Raw genomic sequence first — 17,696 nt, forward strand, 5'->3', positions numbered from 1 at the left:
TTTCGATTGTAGGAATTCCTCATGTAGATCAAAAGTTATGATTTTTTGAATTAATAAACTTTGAATATTCATAACTCAAGAATTGATGACGTCAGCATGACGCAACTCACACGGTTGCTTCTCCTAATGAATATCTAACTATGTGTGAAGTTTTTTAAGTTCATACGATGTTTGGAAAGATGTTTCTGTTAGGGGACAAGGGACGTAGAGAAGAAGAAGAAGAAGTATCAATAAATAAAAAAAAACGAACAAAAATAAGACGTGTTCCGGGCTGTTGGCCCGAACACCTAAAAAAACTTACCCCCCCCCCCCCCCCGCGAAAAAAACACAAAACACAAATGAACAAACCTCACTCTCAAGTTCACCCCTTTTTTTACCTTGAGCTTGAACCCTGCCGATATCGTTGCTGATGTAGTTGTAGCGGATGACAACATTACAAGCCTGGATGTCCAATCCCTCTTCTGCCACCGATGTCGCAACAATGAGCTGGTGGTTACCATCCCGGAACAGTGTCAGAAGCTCTGTCTGCTGCTTCTGGGTCATTCCTAAAATTATAGTATAGTTTCAATGTGAAGGTGAACGGATACAAATTTGCCGTTACACGAAGATAAAAAAAATAGATATATGATATATTGAAATATGCAAAAGCAGAGCCACTTTGTGGTAATAAAGCAGGCATGAGTGGTCCCTTTGCGGCCACCCACATCAATTATTATATGATCATAGCCAGAGATCAAAGTAGTGGAAGAAAAAACCCTTGTAGCTTAGGAGAGAACCAACACACAACTCTACTCAAAAGAGCAGGGCAACATTGATGAAAGATGAAGGAAAAGCGGCAGCCAACAACATTAACCCATACATGATCACAGAGCACGTCCAGAGATCAAAGTGTTTAGTTTTTCCAGAGAGAGGTTAACTGAAGGGCATTGAGAAAAACCCTTGTAGCAAAGGAGAAAACCATGACACAATTCTAGTCACAAATGGCCTTAGCTTGGAATTGAACCAGGGCCAAAGTGATGAGGCAAAGGACACTGCTACATTGTGGTCATAACTCTGGCATGGGATGGCGCCCTTGGCGGCCAACCAACACGTGGATCACAGAGCACGGCCAGAGATTAAAGTATTTTAATTTTCCAGAGGGAGGAAAACCGGAAGGCCTTGAGAAAAAAAACCTTGTAGCAAAGAAGAGAACCAATGCAAAACTCTAATGACATACCTTAGTCGGGAACTGAACCAGAGCTATACGGTGCTGCGAGGCAAGCACTCTATGCACTCGCCACCCATATCACCATAGCAACCCAAACTTGCCTTTTTGTTGTTGTTTTAATTGTTCTGTTTTCTTTGCATTTACCCCTTTGATCAGTGTCAATCGTGTCAACATTTAAAACATTCTTTTTTACCTGTGCCCCCACTTCCGATGAGTCTCCCAGGTTTCAGAAATTGTAGTTTTGGGGTTTTCTCGATCCAGGCGAGGAGCGCTTCTGTCGCAGCTCTGGTCCTGCAGAAGAGAATCCCGCGGGAGTGATCCTGTCCGGCTAGGGCTTTGATGAGTGTGTCCGAGAGGCATTCAAGGAGAGGGTTACGATTCGCTGGATCTTCGCTGATCCTTTGGAGATGTTCTTCCTTGCCTGCAAGTTGGAAAAACAATTGTGGCAATGAAGTAATTTTTATCTAGCTGTGTTTTGACAATGTTTGAAAGTGCCACGATGAAAAGATGACAACAAGGAATAATAGCGGTTTCTTATGTAGCATAATAATAATAATAATAAGCATTTATATAGCGCCATCTATCTAGACAACTAATCCGATGCCCTAGAGAGGAAAAGAAACCGAAACAAAGAAGTTTATACAAAGAAAAGGATCACAAGAGTGCCTAATTAAAGTGACTTATTAGGAAACGAATAGGTTTTTAGTTTCAATTTAAATGTGTCTAATGAAGAAGCTGTGCGAATGCATAAAAAAAGAAAAAAAAAAAAAAAGAAAAAAAAAAAGACAATGACATGCCATATAATAAGGAAGAAAAGAGACAGATTCATCAACATCATGCTGAGGAGTGAAGTGCACAGACAACTTGGCCCAATTTCATAGAGCTGCTTAGCACAAAAATTTGCTTAGCATGAGAGAAATGTCTTTCTTGATAAACACAGGATTACCAACCAAATTTCCTGTTGTTGCATATTGCTTGTTACTAGTAATCGGCTGTTGTTTGCTTATCCTGAAAATCACGTGGAAATTTGGTTGGTAATCCTGTTTTTATCAAGGCAAAACATTTCATGCTCAGCAAACTTTTGTGCTTAGCAGCTCTATGAAAGTGGGCCCTGTTGTTTTATTTATTTCATAAGTCTCACTTTTAAACACTGCCACTAGCTTGTCCTCAAATGAATTGTTTCTCTCTTTGTCAAGTTCGTTGTCTTGCTCTTCTTCCGCTAAGACGCTGTGATGACGTGTGAGGTTTCTCTGAAGATGCTCCAAAGCATCTTGGGTTCGAGCATCACGATTGATGTAAAGACTGGAGTTATATTTCTGCAATAAAACATGACAATATCGAAAATATAATTTAAAAGGAGTAAATTCTTTCAAAGGGCCTTGTCATACGAGGATATTTTTACATCCACCTAGGAGAGAGTGAAACAATTTGCTACAAAAAGAGAGAATCCGTATTAAAGCCATTGGACACTTTCGGTAAACAGCATTGTCCAAAGGCCCAAATTTAGGCTCAATCGGTCATCGGAGTCGGGAGAAAATAACGGGAAAACCCACCCTTGTTTCCGCACGTTTTGCCATGTCATGACATGTGGTTTTAAAAATAAAAAGTACAGCATTTTATGGAATAATATTTCAAAGGAAGTCTTTCACCATTACCTTCTGTAAACCCTGTTAGTTTTTTGTAAATCTGTGAACTTTCAATTTTTGTTCTGTTCAGAAAGTGTCCAATGGCTTTAACAATGTCTCACTACACTAAAAAAAACTTCTGTGAAACTTTAAATGTGAAAAGAAGTTTTTTGTTGAAATTTGCTTATCTGGTTAACATCACCTTGTCGGTTAATACCCTTCTCCGAGACACTTAATAACAATGGTTGCTACTCTTCACCCAGGTGCAAGGGCTGAGAGAGTGTTGTGTTGGATGAACCCCCTTAGGGCTAACATAAGTAGTTTGGGGGGTTGTACATGCATGCTCCCCAGAGAGTTGAGAAATATTTAGGCATGCAGGCCTGGAATTACAATGACGGCCATGGCTGCCGATGCTTTTCGTGGCTGTGGGGTGCCCCTCGAAAAAAATACCATTTTTTCACGGCCAAACCTGCTGTGCCCTGTTGGCCACCTGGCCCTTTTTTAACAGAAGTACAATATTTTTTTATTGACACAAATATTTGTTTTCGGCCGACTACTTACACCGACAATAATTATCTAGTGAACTCTATTTGGGCGCGTTCTACTTGTCCAAACATTGCCAATGTTTGCTCACGTTTGTCAACAATTATGTGTGGAACGAGTTGTGCGCCGCCACCGTTGGCGAACGTTGGCAACCTTAGGTGACTGTTCTTCTGAGGTGTTGGCGGGTGGTTTTTAAAATGGCGGACAAGCAGATGGTATTATTTCCTTCGCACGAACATAATTAGAATGTATTTTCGATGGTTGATAATGCAGATTTAAAATAATTAAAGTCACCTGGAAGTGGTATTTTTTCAAAATAAAGCTTTTGTCACTAATATGTGTTTTGATGAGTTGAATGTGAATAAACAGTTAACTAAGGTTTTAAAAAATCAGTTCTTATGTTATTTACAAATGTAAGAGTAGACCCTGACCCGAGAGGGCGCTGTTCGTGACGTCAATCGAGGCAGACTTTGCCTGTAATGCGTAGAGTAAACACAATTGCAAAGTACATGTACGGACCAAGTTGTGAGTTTGTACATTTAAAAAAAAAAAAAACGACCAGCTGTATTGCTGCTGAATGCAGAAAAACACTTTTTGAAATGTACCAACTCACGACTTGGACATACATGTACTTTGCACGTGTGTTTACTATACGCATTGCAGGCAAAGTCTGCCTTGAATGACGTCACAAAAGGGGTAGGCGGAGTCCGCCCCCCAAACAACTTTATAAATTTTTTAAACATATAAATCGTGACAAACAATTACTAAAAAAATTGTTTTATTGTTCGTAAGCATATACTCTTATGTTTGAAAGAAAAAAAAATCTATTTCCAGGTGACTTTAAGTTCATTAATTGGTGTCATGGTTCACGAAAGAGGACTACATACAGCAAAAACAATGTTAAAAAAAATATATGTATGTTGTCGCCATCTTCATTTCAGGGCGACGCCATGTTGACATGTTCATAGTGCCTTTAAAGACTGACTAATCTAAGACTGTCTAAGGCAGAATGCTGGCAATACCTGACTGGTCTTAGACCACTTGCAGCTTGGAGGTGTAACAAAGCGAACTCCCACAAATGACGTCAAAGCATAGTCATTATGACGCGCGTCGTCAATGGCAGAAGCGTTTTTAGTTTTTTTCAAACCTTGAGGTTGGGGCCTGATTTTTTAACCGATAATTATGAAAAATTCAGAAGTGTACAAATATCAAAATTACATTTAAAGGGACACGTTGCCTTGGATCGGACGAGTTGGTCTATAAAAAGCGTTTGCAACCGTTTGTTATAAAATGTATATGGTTAGAAAGATGTTTTAAAAGTAGAATACAATGATCCACACAAATTTTTACTTTGCGAACTCCCATAAATGGCCGACCGTGTTAGTCGACGAGGTAAAAGGAAAACCGTGCAATGTTGAGGCATGTTTGTGTGGGTTATTGTATTCTACTTGACAACATCTTTCTACCCATGTGCATTTTATAACAAACGGTTACAAACACTTTTCAGAGACCAACTCGAACGATCCAAGGCAACCTGTTCTTTTAAATTGTAAGCAAAAATGGTATTGACAATTTTATTGTAATTGACCCCTGCATTAAAATACTAAACTTACCTTCAAGTGGTCAGTGCACGTGACCAGGCACATTCGGTTGTCGTTATCTGTGGTCTCACCAGCGATGTAATCTTGCATTCTGACCAGCCACTGCTCGTAAACTTGAGTCCCACGGGTTGTTGGACACTTTAACTCCGAGTCTTTGTGGATGATATCGCCTCCTTTAATTTACAAAAGAAAAGTTTTATCCAATAACAGATTTTTTTTTTTTTAAGCCATTGGACCCTTTCGGTAAACAGTATTGTCCAAGGCCCACACTTCGTGTATCACAACTTATATATAAAATAACAAACCTGTGAAAATTTAGGCTCAATCAGTCATCAGAGTCGGGAGAAAATAACGGGAAAACCCACCCTTGTATCCGCACGTTTCGCCGTGTCATGACATGTGTTAAAAATAAATCCGTAATTCTCGATATCGAGAATTGATATTGTTTTACTGTTTTCTCAAAAAGTAAAGCATTTCATGGAATAATATTTATAGAGAAGTCTTTCACCACTACCTTCTGTAAACCCTGTAAGTTATTTGTAAATCTGTGAACCTTTTTTTATTCCGGTACCGAAAGGGTCCAATGGCTTTAATGTATGTTAATCTTTACACTGAGATAAAAAACACAATTTGGTTTATACCCTTACACAGATGTATTCCAAGTACTGTTACCTCAGTACTTTCCTGGGATCTGTGAAAATAAATCCACAGGCAGATCACTCCGGTGGGATTCGAACCCATGACCTTTATCAATTCTTAATATTTGAGTTCTTTTTCCAGAAATCAAATCCCTTCTTCGCAGTTTTTAAGCTGAAAGAGGGGGGAAAATTGAAGGTTTGTAATCAATAGAGAACAAATTGTCATTCTATATTTACCAGGAGTATGGGAAATAATGTTTTCAATCTGAGTCATAATTCTCTCAATTTCCATTTTGAAGCGGTCGTTCTTTCTACCAGGAACCGGGAGGATACCTAAGAAGAACAACAATATAAATCAAAGTTTTAAAGCATCACTTTGATCTCTTATTTTATAAAACATAATTTATTTTAAATAAGCTGTAGGACCCCCTGTACAAATTATGCAATTTGGAACAGTGAAGACCTGTTACTTTTCAGTGTTGTCTGTGCACATTTAAAGCAGCCCTCACTTTCGCAAACAGATGTTAAAGTTGCGTAGTCTGATTTTTTTTCGGAATAAAGTTTTCTTTAAAGAAGTTTGACTAAAAATGCTGTTTTGAAATGAAAAACATACAAAATCTTTTGCATGTGCCACAGAAAACGCACCAAAGAAAATTGTGCAAATAATAGTTAATGCCCTGACGTCTCAACCCTAGCAGAGTCTTTTTTGAATGTTAAATGACAACACAACAAACATGAACAGGTAAATTAAGTGTTACATAAGAAGTGAAGTGGGAATACATGAATGAGAAAATAAAAAATTGTGACCATGGACATGAGATAATGGACATGTAAAGTCTGGGTGGGATTCAAACCAAGGTCCACCATCCCTTGAACCAAACTGAGATAAATTATTAGAAGTCAAACCTCGCTCTAAAATTGTTAGTTGAAAATGCTTTTGACTTACTCTCTGTTGGCTTATCCCGGTTTCTCTTCAGTTCTTCTAGATTGTCTTCATTCTGCACGGTAGACAGTTTCTCTGCGTCCAAGTTGGCGCACAGATTCAAGATGTGACTGACAGCTTTGTATCTGGACTTGGCTTTACCGACGCCCATCGATGCAGTCAGACCAAGGATCTAAAGGAACGACATCATTTCAATTTTAAAGGCAAGGTATACTTTTGGTTTTTGAAATCAGTTTGATTGTTTTAATCCTATATAAATGTAGATATATTGTTCAATGAATATGATTATGAATGTTATGAATAATGTTTTATTGTCACATGTAAAATATAAAAGTACAGTGAAACGCATTTTGGTTTTGCGTGTCTCAAAATATTTTATATACAAAAATACACACTAAAAAATTTATATTTTATACAAAAATACATCAAATCTATAAACATTTTTGTAAAGTTTTACAATATACAGGGGAAATACGAAGAAAAAAAACAGCACGTTGATTTAAAACCAACCGGTGGAAAATCGATTTCAAAAGGTAGAAGTGGTTTTTTAAAAGATACCGCAGAGTGGCAGGAAGAGTAATCCAAAATTGGACAACACAATCTGAGAAATATATTCTCAGATTCACATTTTGGGGGCGGGGGGAAATGTCATTTTGGGGGCGGGGGGAAATGTAATATATATATATTTTTCCATCACCACATTCATGACAACACTGCAAAGTGAAATGATTCTAAAAATGCTTTATACTCAAGCTGCTGTACTTCTTACCAAGAATTTTTTTATAGCCATTAATTTTAATGCGTGATTACCAAGCGTATACCTTCTCTTTAAACCTGTCCTAAGAAAAACTTTGAATGAAGGCCAACTCATAAAGATGGAGAGGGAAAAAAGAAAACATGTGTACCTGCGGTCTTGGTTTATCGGGTGTGGTTAACTTGAGGTCCCGATACTCCTCCATGATCTCATTGTACGCATTTGATTTCTGTGTTGCCCAAGAAGGAACACGAAAAACATTAAACAACTTACCCATATGAAAATATAGAAGACTTTGTGAAAGCTACAATAAGAAAAACTGTAGAGTGAGAAGATAATTATTAGGTGAAAATAAAGACATTTACCTTCTACACTTAAAAAAAAAGACAGACACATACAAATATATGGGTCCATGCATTCAATATTTAATTTGGCTGAGAAGTGGAAGAAAGGCCATATAAAGCACTTAACAGCAAGGCTCATCTCAGAACTATTTCAAGTTTACACTCCATCAAGAATCGTTGATCCATTCCATGCTTCTCCTCATTGAACCCAAGTCTCGACACTCAATGATCATGGGGTAACAGGTCTTTTTCTTCAGCTGCGCCACGCATCTGGAACTGTCTACTACTTAATCTTAGATCTTGTCTTTGTACGACAAAATTCAAATCTCTTTTCAAAACATGTTATGTCACAGGTTTTCAAGGAATAACTTGGTTGTGACTGTTCTCTTTTGTTTCGTTTTTTAGTTTTACTGTGCCTGTGGATATGTTCCCATTTCAAGTCTATATTTGTATTATTCATAATATCACAATGCCAATTATTAGCAAGTGTATCTCATATCGACATTTCAAAGCCGAGCGATCAAGTGAAGTGCACTAACAATCCTAGTACATGGGACCTAATGCTCTTAACTGCTTGGCCACATTATGCCACAATATTACTCTTAAGTAGCATTTGCACTAAGAGGTTTGCGTTAACACCTTGTGAAAATCTTTTGAGACTCACATATGTACATTATTTACTCTTAAGACCTACACTAATTTGACCTTATTGTAGCATTGTCAAAATAAAAATGGCTATAACTACCTGACAATGATGACACTCATCCAAGATGATCAACCCAACAGAAGACAACTCCATCCTGTCGGCGTTATCCTCCTTATCGCTGGCGCGTAGAGCGTTGACCAAGATCTGCGCCGTCATGACGAGGACGTCTTTCTTCTCCAGGAGATCATCCAGGGAGCCGATGAGGCCCATCTCTCCACTTAATCCCATAATCCGACGTCCATCGATGTATTTCTTGAAGAGATCTCCCTGCTGCTTCACCAGAGGCACCTTGGCAACAAATTGTTAAAAGAAAAGAAAAAAAAATTGTGAAAGGGCTTTGTAAAAATAACAACATGTTCTGGAAAACGTGCCTTATGTAAAATCCCTTTCCATGGGGGGGTCATTGGGTAACCCCTGACTCCTGACCTTGGGGCAGGCTGTCACTATTGTTCGTTATTCTATTCGGCTCAATTGGGAGAGTCCGAGACTCCAGCAAAACATGGCAGATTTTCAGTCGTGGTTCTCGGCCAAAGTTCTGCGAATCACGGTGAGTGACTACTCAATTTTCTCATCTGACGTCATCAAATCCCGAGAACCTTTGTTGACTCTCCTCTATTTTCGAAAGAAAAAATTTACTCAAAAAGCTCTGAAAAGTTCTGAAAAATGGGTGGGTGGGCAAAACTTGATCTGGTTATTAAGCAAAACAAATGAAGAAAGGCACCACTAGCAAAACATTTTGCTTTATGGATCATTGGCTGCGGACCTACATAGAATGTTGTTGTGCTTACCTAACAAGCTCTATGAAATTGTGTAATGACCCAAGAATTATAAAACAATTATAAACTTTTCTTTATGATAAAGAAAAGTCAACATCCGAATCTCACCTTGTTGACGATGAAGATAACTTTGTTAGATCCGTCCTTTATAACACGACCTACTCCCTTCCCAGCCCGCTGCCCTACTCCAGGCTCCTTGTCCACAACCGCTTTGGCCAGTCGCGCAGCGACAACTGTCTTCCCCGAGCCAGTCGGCGCAACGACAACCGAGTTTTTACCATTAAGCCCCGGAGACACCAACTCGTCTTGATACCCTCGCAGGATGAGTTCCTCTAGTCGTTCCGGTTCCTCAGTGAGTATGTCATCAGGATCTTCATCTACAGAAAGAACCGGGCGATGTGGCTGGATGGAGGTTTCAACCTAATGCAACAATAAAGAATACCGATAGTCAGAACCTATTGAGAACCAGCCGTCGATTTCACCAAACTCTTCCTAACTTAGGATTAATCTCAAGACTTAGGACGAGTTAGGTTCCGTATCCAGAGACGTTGACGCATTGACACCGTCTTAAGTTAGGACGAGTTAGGTAATTCTAGCATTTCGTAAAATCGGCTGCAGACCCTTCTAGCGTCAGTTTGACTACAATGGGAGGGTCACAAGAGCACTGGACTCAAGCTCGAGTGTTTTTGATCAGCAGAGTGTGGGTTGAGTTGGCTAGTCGTGACACCTGTGTCCTTAAAGCAATACACTTAACCATAATGCTTCGTCCTTCATCAGGTGGGACATGAAACCGTTGGTCCCGTGTGTTGTGTTACGCACGTAAAAGAACCCAGTGCCTTATCAAAAAGAGAAGGGGTTCGCCCCTGTGTTCCTGGTTTGGTTGGCTGCATATTGCGCCACATCACCTTGTAAACCATTACATGGTGCTATGTAAAAGAAGTAGGTCTCATAGTTCAAGCGTAGTCCCACATACCTTGCACGAAAATACTGTAAGTTAAAGCGCCTTGAGCGTCACTGAGTGACAGATATGAGCCCTATATAAAAAGCCACTACACTACATGTTTTATAAAAACATGATGGCTCCTCTATGACAAAAAATTCTTTGGAAGATACAGATTCTTAAAAAGGGGGAAAGGGTCGACCCTCATTGCTATGGGCAGCATGCCGTATTAATACCTCTCGACTAGTGCTGGGCGAATAGTGAAATTTTGTTATTCGGATACCGCTGGCCAACTATCCGAAATTAACCGGATATTCGAATAGTTTTTTCGCCGCTAGAGGGCGCTGTTTAAAAAAATAAAATAAATAATTATTTTTAAAAATATTTTTTTTGCCGCTAGAGGGCGCTGTTCATTTGTGAATGAGATCTTTTGGGCGGATTGATATTAGTTTTAGACAGTGTCTATCGGTTCATTCATAAAAATGACCGGATCTAATTTAAAGATGGCGATTTGCTTTTTCTTTTGATCGTGATTGACTCTACGTGAAGGAAAACTTTTGTAATCTTTGAACAAATTACGTCAGAAATGTCATTGTTTTAACTCTTCACGGAGGTGAGCATAGTTAAATACTTAATATATGCTGTTTTATGCTGTCTTAATAGAAGTTTCATAAGGATTCAGACAAAACATTCATATCAGTTGTCGCCCGACGTCCGCGGATATTCGGATATTAAAGAATATCCGGTTACTCGGTTGTAATTACCGAATTATCCGGTTTGTAAATAGGTATTCGCGCCCTATGCGGATATCCGGTTAAGAAAAAAAAGGCATTTGCGGTTACGGATAGGAAAACCTATTCGCCATTAACCGGATATTCGAATTATTCGCCCAGGCCTACTCTCGACACTAACCCCAGCAAAAAGGGAAACACTGAAAATCAAGGCTGATTGGATAAACACAAGTGACTGTTCTGCGCACATGCTTGTTTAAAATACCTTCAGGTGCTTGTAGGGCACTTGTCACGCCTCACAATTTTTGCCGCAAAACTGGAAACTATGAATAAACATACATGGTTAAAAGCCATTTTGAGATATGGCGGACACAATACTATGGTTTAGCTAAATTTGTCTGATATACCGGTACACCCAAACCAAACAGTCCTATCATGTCCGTCATACCTCAAAAGACTCAATGACAGCTGGGGTTCACCATTATGTGTAGACCTCGAATTACCCTCAGAATTACCTTTAAAAGGGGAATATTCTTCACTGATTGGCCCTTCTGATCTTCAGAGTCATTAATATTCATAGCCATCTCCTTGCCCCATGAGCAGGCTAGGTTGCGTTTCTTCCCCTTGGGGGCAGGAGAACTTGAGATCGAGTCACAGCTGCTTGCGTTATCGTCACAAGGGGTGCACTCTTCATAACCTCCGGGCGCGTCCTCCATGGTGCACGTGTTGACGTCGTTCAGTTTTGATTTGCAACACTTTTCTCCACCTTAAACCAAATGGAAAACAAAATTGGTTTCTTCCTTTTTTTGAATTTACAAAAACCCACCTACCAGTTTCTTAGCTCATAGGCTTAAATTTCAATTTTTGTTATTGTACATGTGTATGTTTGTAATGTATGTTATTGATTGTATCAAGCGCCATGAGTACTTTGATGGATTTGTGCGCTTTATAAATTTTCATTATTATTAATTGATTATTATTACATATTCAGGGAATCAAAAACCATTTGCAAAAACAGTTTTTTTTTTTGGACAAGGGATTTTGGTCAGTCTTCATGGCTAAGTTGTTTATACTGCCAAATTCGGCGCCATGTAAAACACATAGTTCAATGGGCCATAGGCGCATACTTCAACGGTAAGCAGAACCATCAAACTGGAATCTGGATCAAGAGTCAATTAGTTCGGTAAGTCAGTTTAAAAATACTTCAAGCGGTTTGCAAGCGTAAAGTTAATTATACTGTTACCACCATGCAGTGCAATGAATTTTATGTCACACAAATTTTCTTGGCATGGCATTCACGTTAAAAAGTACATACAAGCTTTTTGTTGCGCAATTATTATTCCCATCATTGTTGTCTTCATCATATCTGTCTTTGTTGTAATTGCCTGTCCGTTCTATCTTGTCCCCGTTTATTGTCTGTCCCCAAGCATCCCTACATAAGCCTCGGCTTCCAGATGATGCAACCATACTCTATTTATTTATTGTTCTCACCCTCATAAATAGCTTTGTTTATTGGTTATTCCTTTAAAACAAAATTGTTTGTACTCTGTTTTCATGAAGTATGGAAACAAATATAAGTTTGAATGACGTAGATACGCAGTCGGATTCAAAATGTGGGGGCCAAAAATCCCACAATGGTTGTTCATGGTGCTTGCCTTATGAACAGACACTGGGTCTGATCCAAGGTTTAATTTGTATAGTTTCTATGGAAATTTTAAGTTTGTGTCTGTGACCTTTTAAACCTTTTTGATTTGGCCTACAGCATTTGGCAGGGGAGTAGATCGAGCACCTTCGTAAAAAATGCTCTCCATTGTGACAGGCCTTGAAATAAACACATTGCATTCACAGCAAAATCCGTGGTGCCCTGTGCTTTTGCTGTGGTGCCCTCTGCAAGATTCCAACAGAAACTTAATATAATAATAATGTACATTTTTTTTTATAGGGCGCACATATCCATTGAAAATGCTCAAGGCGCCAACAAGAAAGTCATTAGATCATTTTCCCCATAGAAGCAAATACCCCTTACAAGATGGAAATTGCTGTGTCCCATTGGATGCTTTTCAGTACTCCACTCGCGCTTGTGCGATAATTTACTTAACGGTGATTACAAACGTTTACCTTCCCTTAATCTTTTTTTGTTTTTAAGATTATTTTTTTAAATCTAAAAAGTCCTCTAAAAGAAAGTTTTACCATCCTTGCATGGATCCATCATGAGGTCAGACAGCTCATTTGCAAGCCGCTGATGTCCTGTTTCTTGAAGACCTTCAATCAGCTGAGAAAAACACTCCTCTCCTTTGGTACGCAGAATCCCACAGAAAATCATGGCTCCATAAATGGCTCCATTGTTATTTACACACTGGATCACATTTTCTCTTTCACCATCACTGAATTTGGTAATATAGGGTAGTAGTTCACGTGGGTTGATGTTACAGAATCTTGGGCAGAATGCCACCAGCACATGCTTTATCTTATCCCTGGCCTCCGATTCTTCTTCGTTTGCAAACCCTTCGATGACGTCCGCAAAATACTGAAAGGATTCTGGCAAAGAGATTTATTAACATTTGTTGACAAATTTTAAAACAACTACCATAAACCTAGGGCAAAGTATTTTTGGTTTAATGTTCTCATTCGTATTGAGCTCATGGAGTGATTTTAAGGGTTTGGGTACTTTTTGTAGGACACAATTTAACACAATGCCCACAGATTTACAAACTTACACAGTTTGAACATAACGACGAGTTCTTTAACGGCCGTTTAAAACAGGCAGGGTCGTTGCCGTGTGATCACACGGCAACGACCCTGCAAGGTTTTTTAACAGCCGTTAAAGAACGAGTCACTACTCTTTTATTTCCATTCATAAATGCCATTTGGTTAAAAGGCATAATAACTTAGTAAGAAACTCTGTAAAACTTATCCGTTTCCGACGTGCTTGAGCTCTGTATGTACGACGTCCGTGTGTTGCATTGTTATGACTGAGACGCACAGTTTCCTGATCCTTTCGTGCGCGTTGTAGTCTTGGTGCAAGATGTTCTCGTTTCCTTTCACGCACAGCGTGGCCAACTCACTGACAGCGCCCGCATCGCCTGTAACAAGAAACGTCTTGCACCAAGACTAGCGCGTAGTATCCGACTACAACCAGTTATAAACAGAGCTCCAGCTGGTCATCAACTGTTTAAACACTCCCACGTGACGCGCTCTCCACCAATAGGAATAGCAAAACTGTCTGAGGTGATTATGAATATAAAATTATAACCAAGGTGCAATTAATTACAACTGACCCACATGACGGAGAGAGTTCATAAAGGCTGCATAGGACCCCATTTTGTTTGCTTGCTTCAGATCATCAAGGAGCATACTGACATTGTTTCCATCCAGCAGTTGTTGGGATTTCATGATGATTTCTATATAGAAAAAAAACAAGAAAATTCACACACAGGTGAGTTTGTCTGATTACTAATTCAGAAATCATTGTGATATGTGTAAATAATTTTAAACTGCATTCTGCACAATTTTAATAATTCAACTTCAACTTAATTAGGCAGTGGATATTTTACCCAGTACTCCTAGCACTATGATGTCCATTCCGCTAGGATCTCCACGAACAAAAACGAAGCGTTTGTGTTGTGAGGATGATTACCTAGAGGATCATGGAGATGATCGCGGACCCAACCTCATAGTTCTAGGAGTATATACCCTGCACCTCTTTTGTATTAAAGGCAGTGGATACTATTGGTAATTACTCAAACTAATTATTAGCATAAAACCTCACTTGGTGACGAGTAATGGGGAGAGGTTGATAGTAAAAACATTGTGAGAAACCATAGTTTTCGAGAAAGAACTTGAGGTCTCGAAATCAACCATCTAAACGCACACAACTTTGTGTGACAAGGGTGTTTTTTTCTTTCATTATTATCTCGCAAGTTCGATGACCGATTGAGCTCAAATTTTCACAGGTTTGTTATTGTATGCATATGTTGAGATACACCAACTGTGAAGGCTAGTCTTTGACAATTACCAATAGTGTCCACTGCCTTTAAGTATACTATTCATGCCGAGTGTTATAGGCCCTCAGTCACGATTATCAACATATGTCCACCATACCCTTTTGTTTTCTGAAAAAATTGTTGAAGTAGGATATAAAAACAATAGCTTCATGGCCCTTTTTGCACCGTAGCTCAGGTAGGCAATACATATTCTGCGTCTTTTATGCAGGAATTACGGCATTGTATGTTCAACTCATTTATGGCCTTTATTTATATCTTGAGAAAATAGAATTAGCTGTTGCAAACAACTTACCAACCAAATGGACCGAGGTATATATGCAAACACCGGGGTATAAATGCAAAAAATAGTTAATGGCCTTACGTTTCGACCCTAGCAGAGGGTAGACTTTGCTAGGGTCGAAACGTTAGGCCATTAACTATTTTTTATTTATATCTTATATAACCTGTACTCGTAAACAGGTTTTACATGATTCACATTCAAGTATCTCTATATGTCAGTTGAAGAATAGTGTGAAAACAGAAAATCAACATTTTTCTTGTTCAAGTATTTTTTTAATGTTTTGAGAAGGGATCGGAGGGGGTATTGAAAAGAATACCGGACACTTCGGCACCTCGCAAACTCGGCACCTGCAAACTCGGCACCTTGCCAACTCGCACCTCACAAACTCAGCACCCATTCGGCACCAAGAATGTCGGCACCATACAACCTCGGCACCAAGCAATATCACCTCGAAGAGTCAGGTGGTTAAAAATAAAGTATGTGTCTTACACAATTTAAAATGGTTTGAATAGTTAGTAATAGCTTTGTAATCGCTGTTGGTAAAATCACCAGTTATGGGAGTTAATAAGAATTCCGAAGCGTAATTTGCCGAAAGGCACCGGGCCGTGATCAAGGGATTAAATTTTCCGACGGTTCCGCGACAGTTCGGTGCATAATAGCTCATGGCATGCACACACCAAAGATCGTTTGGTGCACGCTCCTTTTAAGTTCTTCTATTTTCTGGTTAATTTTACAATAATTATATATTTCAATAATATTTGTAATGTTATTACTAATAACTTTATAACAGGATCAAACTTTTTATGGGATTATAGTGAGACTGAACTTTTACATAAAAATGAAGCCTACGCACGCAGTGCGAAAATCACACTTTTTCAACTAGGTGCCGAGTTGTATTTGTACATGTGCCGAGTTTGTGGGTGCCGAGTTTGCAAGGTGCCAAGTTTGTAGGTGCCGAGTTTGCAAGGTGCAGAAGTGACCGGTACCCGTTGAAAAGGAATGTTTGTACGCTTGTGGAAAAGTTGATAACTGTGAGTGATGTGAACGGCTCGGAAAAATTTCATGACCTCCCCACCAATTTCTGGCCTTTTTTTCTTTTCTTTTTACAAACACACACATATACAGCAGAAACATGGCGGATTTCCATGTTGCTGCGAGGTCAATACCAGCCTAATTTTGGCAATTGTTTACAAACTGTTGATTATCCAATGTCCCCTTGATTTAAAGTACATGACAGAGCAAGGTAGTCTGAACTGTGTGTGGTTGTAGTGTAGCACTCTGTAGGCCTATTAGTATTACTTATACTATCTTTACTGTATAGGTAACAGTAATTACTCCTGATCCTGGTGGTAGGAATAGGCATGGTTACTTACATGTACTCCTAGAACTATTTCGGTTTCGTCCGGCTATCGTCTCCCGTCGGGAGACGATAGCCGGACGAAACCGAAATAGTTCTAGGAGTAACTTACATGTATACTTACTTCTAGAAACTGTAACTGAGGCTTCCCCGTGAGCCTTTAAGTTTAGTATATTATTAATTAATAGTTTCTAAAAGTAACTTAAGTTATACTAACCTAGACCCAGTAACTGGGGCGCTGTACTCCTTTTAAAACAATTTTTGACTTCATCTGTCGTACTAGCTAGTACGACAGATGAAGTCAAAAACTGTTTTAAAAGGAGTACAGCGCCCCAGTTACTGGGTCTAATACTAACCATGACTCGCGTACCCGTAGCCTGTTAGTTGAGCTAGAAACTCGGGATTCAACCGAAGACTCTCCACTAAAAACGGCCGGAAAACCTCTGTGATTAAAGCCAGATTCGGATCGCCACTAGCACTACCGCCATCTTCTGCCACACCTGTCATGGCTGTGGCAGCCATCACAAAGTTTGTGACCTATCCCCTATTAGTATTATATAGTATTTACTAAAATTAAAAAGGCTAAAACTCCAATCAAATTCAGAATCAAGTTCACAATCAAGTTCACACCAGATCTTTGCAGTAAGACGAGTGGTTCTGCAGTCGATCTTCACTACTATGATTGTGCACAATCGGAAAATATACCTAAGAAACTAAGGGAATTCACAGAACCAGAAACACACAGGCCAAGTCGCACTTTTCTGATTGCAAAAGGGCTTGATGTGCATCATCATATCCGGGAATTCCCCCGCGTGAGAAATAGCCTGCTGTCCAAACCGACGGCTATTTGATGAAATCTGTATTTACGGGCAATTGTTTTTAAGGCTAAATTATAATCTTTAATCGTTAGACAAATGTAGATTATTGTTCAACTTGAGCTTATAATGAAACTATGTATTGTTAATGATGGAATTATAAATAAGTGATTATATGTAGTTTAATTATCACGAAATAGCGTGATAATAAATTGATACATGAAACAGTTTCCTTTTTGAGAGTTTATCTCAAAATACAACGATGATGTCATTTTACGTGGGGCTCCCCGACTAAAGAAAAACATTCTTTAGAAAGGCTCTAGTGAAATACAAGGCCAACAACATTCACGGTCAACATCAAGTTTTGAACAATCAGGGGAAAGACAAATATTGCGCAATTCTTCGTATGTAAATATTGTGACGTCGGTGGGT

The 17,696-nt window shown here is 39.1% G+C and overlaps 1 protein-coding gene across 1 annotated transcript in view; it reads right to left on the reverse strand.

The window, feature by feature from the left end:
- Positions 1 to 17,206, reverse strand: part of LOC139940480 (ATP-dependent RNA helicase DHX58-like) — a 30,705-nt gene extending 13,499 nt beyond the window's left edge. The window contains exons 1-13 of the mRNA XM_071936754.1: positions 16,806 to 17,206; positions 14,087 to 14,209; positions 12,999 to 13,346; positions 11,324 to 11,574; positions 9,246 to 9,557; positions 8,401 to 8,649; positions 7,463 to 7,540; positions 6,561 to 6,729; positions 5,852 to 5,947; positions 4,989 to 5,149; positions 2,349 to 2,523; positions 1,401 to 1,628; positions 378 to 545 (exon numbers count right to left, since the gene is read on the reverse strand). Of these exons, the coding sequence (XP_071792855.1) occupies positions 378 to 545; positions 1,401 to 1,628; positions 2,349 to 2,523; positions 4,989 to 5,149; positions 5,852 to 5,947; positions 6,561 to 6,729; positions 7,463 to 7,540; positions 8,401 to 8,649; positions 9,246 to 9,557; positions 11,324 to 11,574; positions 12,999 to 13,346; positions 14,087 to 14,209; positions 16,806 to 16,971 (2,524 nt within the window). The 5' untranslated portion in view covers positions 16,972 to 17,206. The remainder of the gene's footprint in view (positions 1 to 377; positions 546 to 1,400; positions 1,629 to 2,348; positions 2,524 to 4,988; positions 5,150 to 5,851; positions 5,948 to 6,560; positions 6,730 to 7,462; positions 7,541 to 8,400; positions 8,650 to 9,245; positions 9,558 to 11,323; positions 11,575 to 12,998; positions 13,347 to 14,086; positions 14,210 to 16,805) is intronic.
- Between the last annotated feature and the right edge of the window lie 490 nt (positions 17,207 to 17,696).

Source organism: Asterias amurensis, chromosome 8 (genome assembly GCF_032118995.1).
Source record: "Asterias amurensis chromosome 8, ASM3211899v1".
NCBI lineage: Eukaryota > Metazoa > Echinodermata > Asteroidea > Forcipulatida > Asteriidae > Asterias > Asterias amurensis.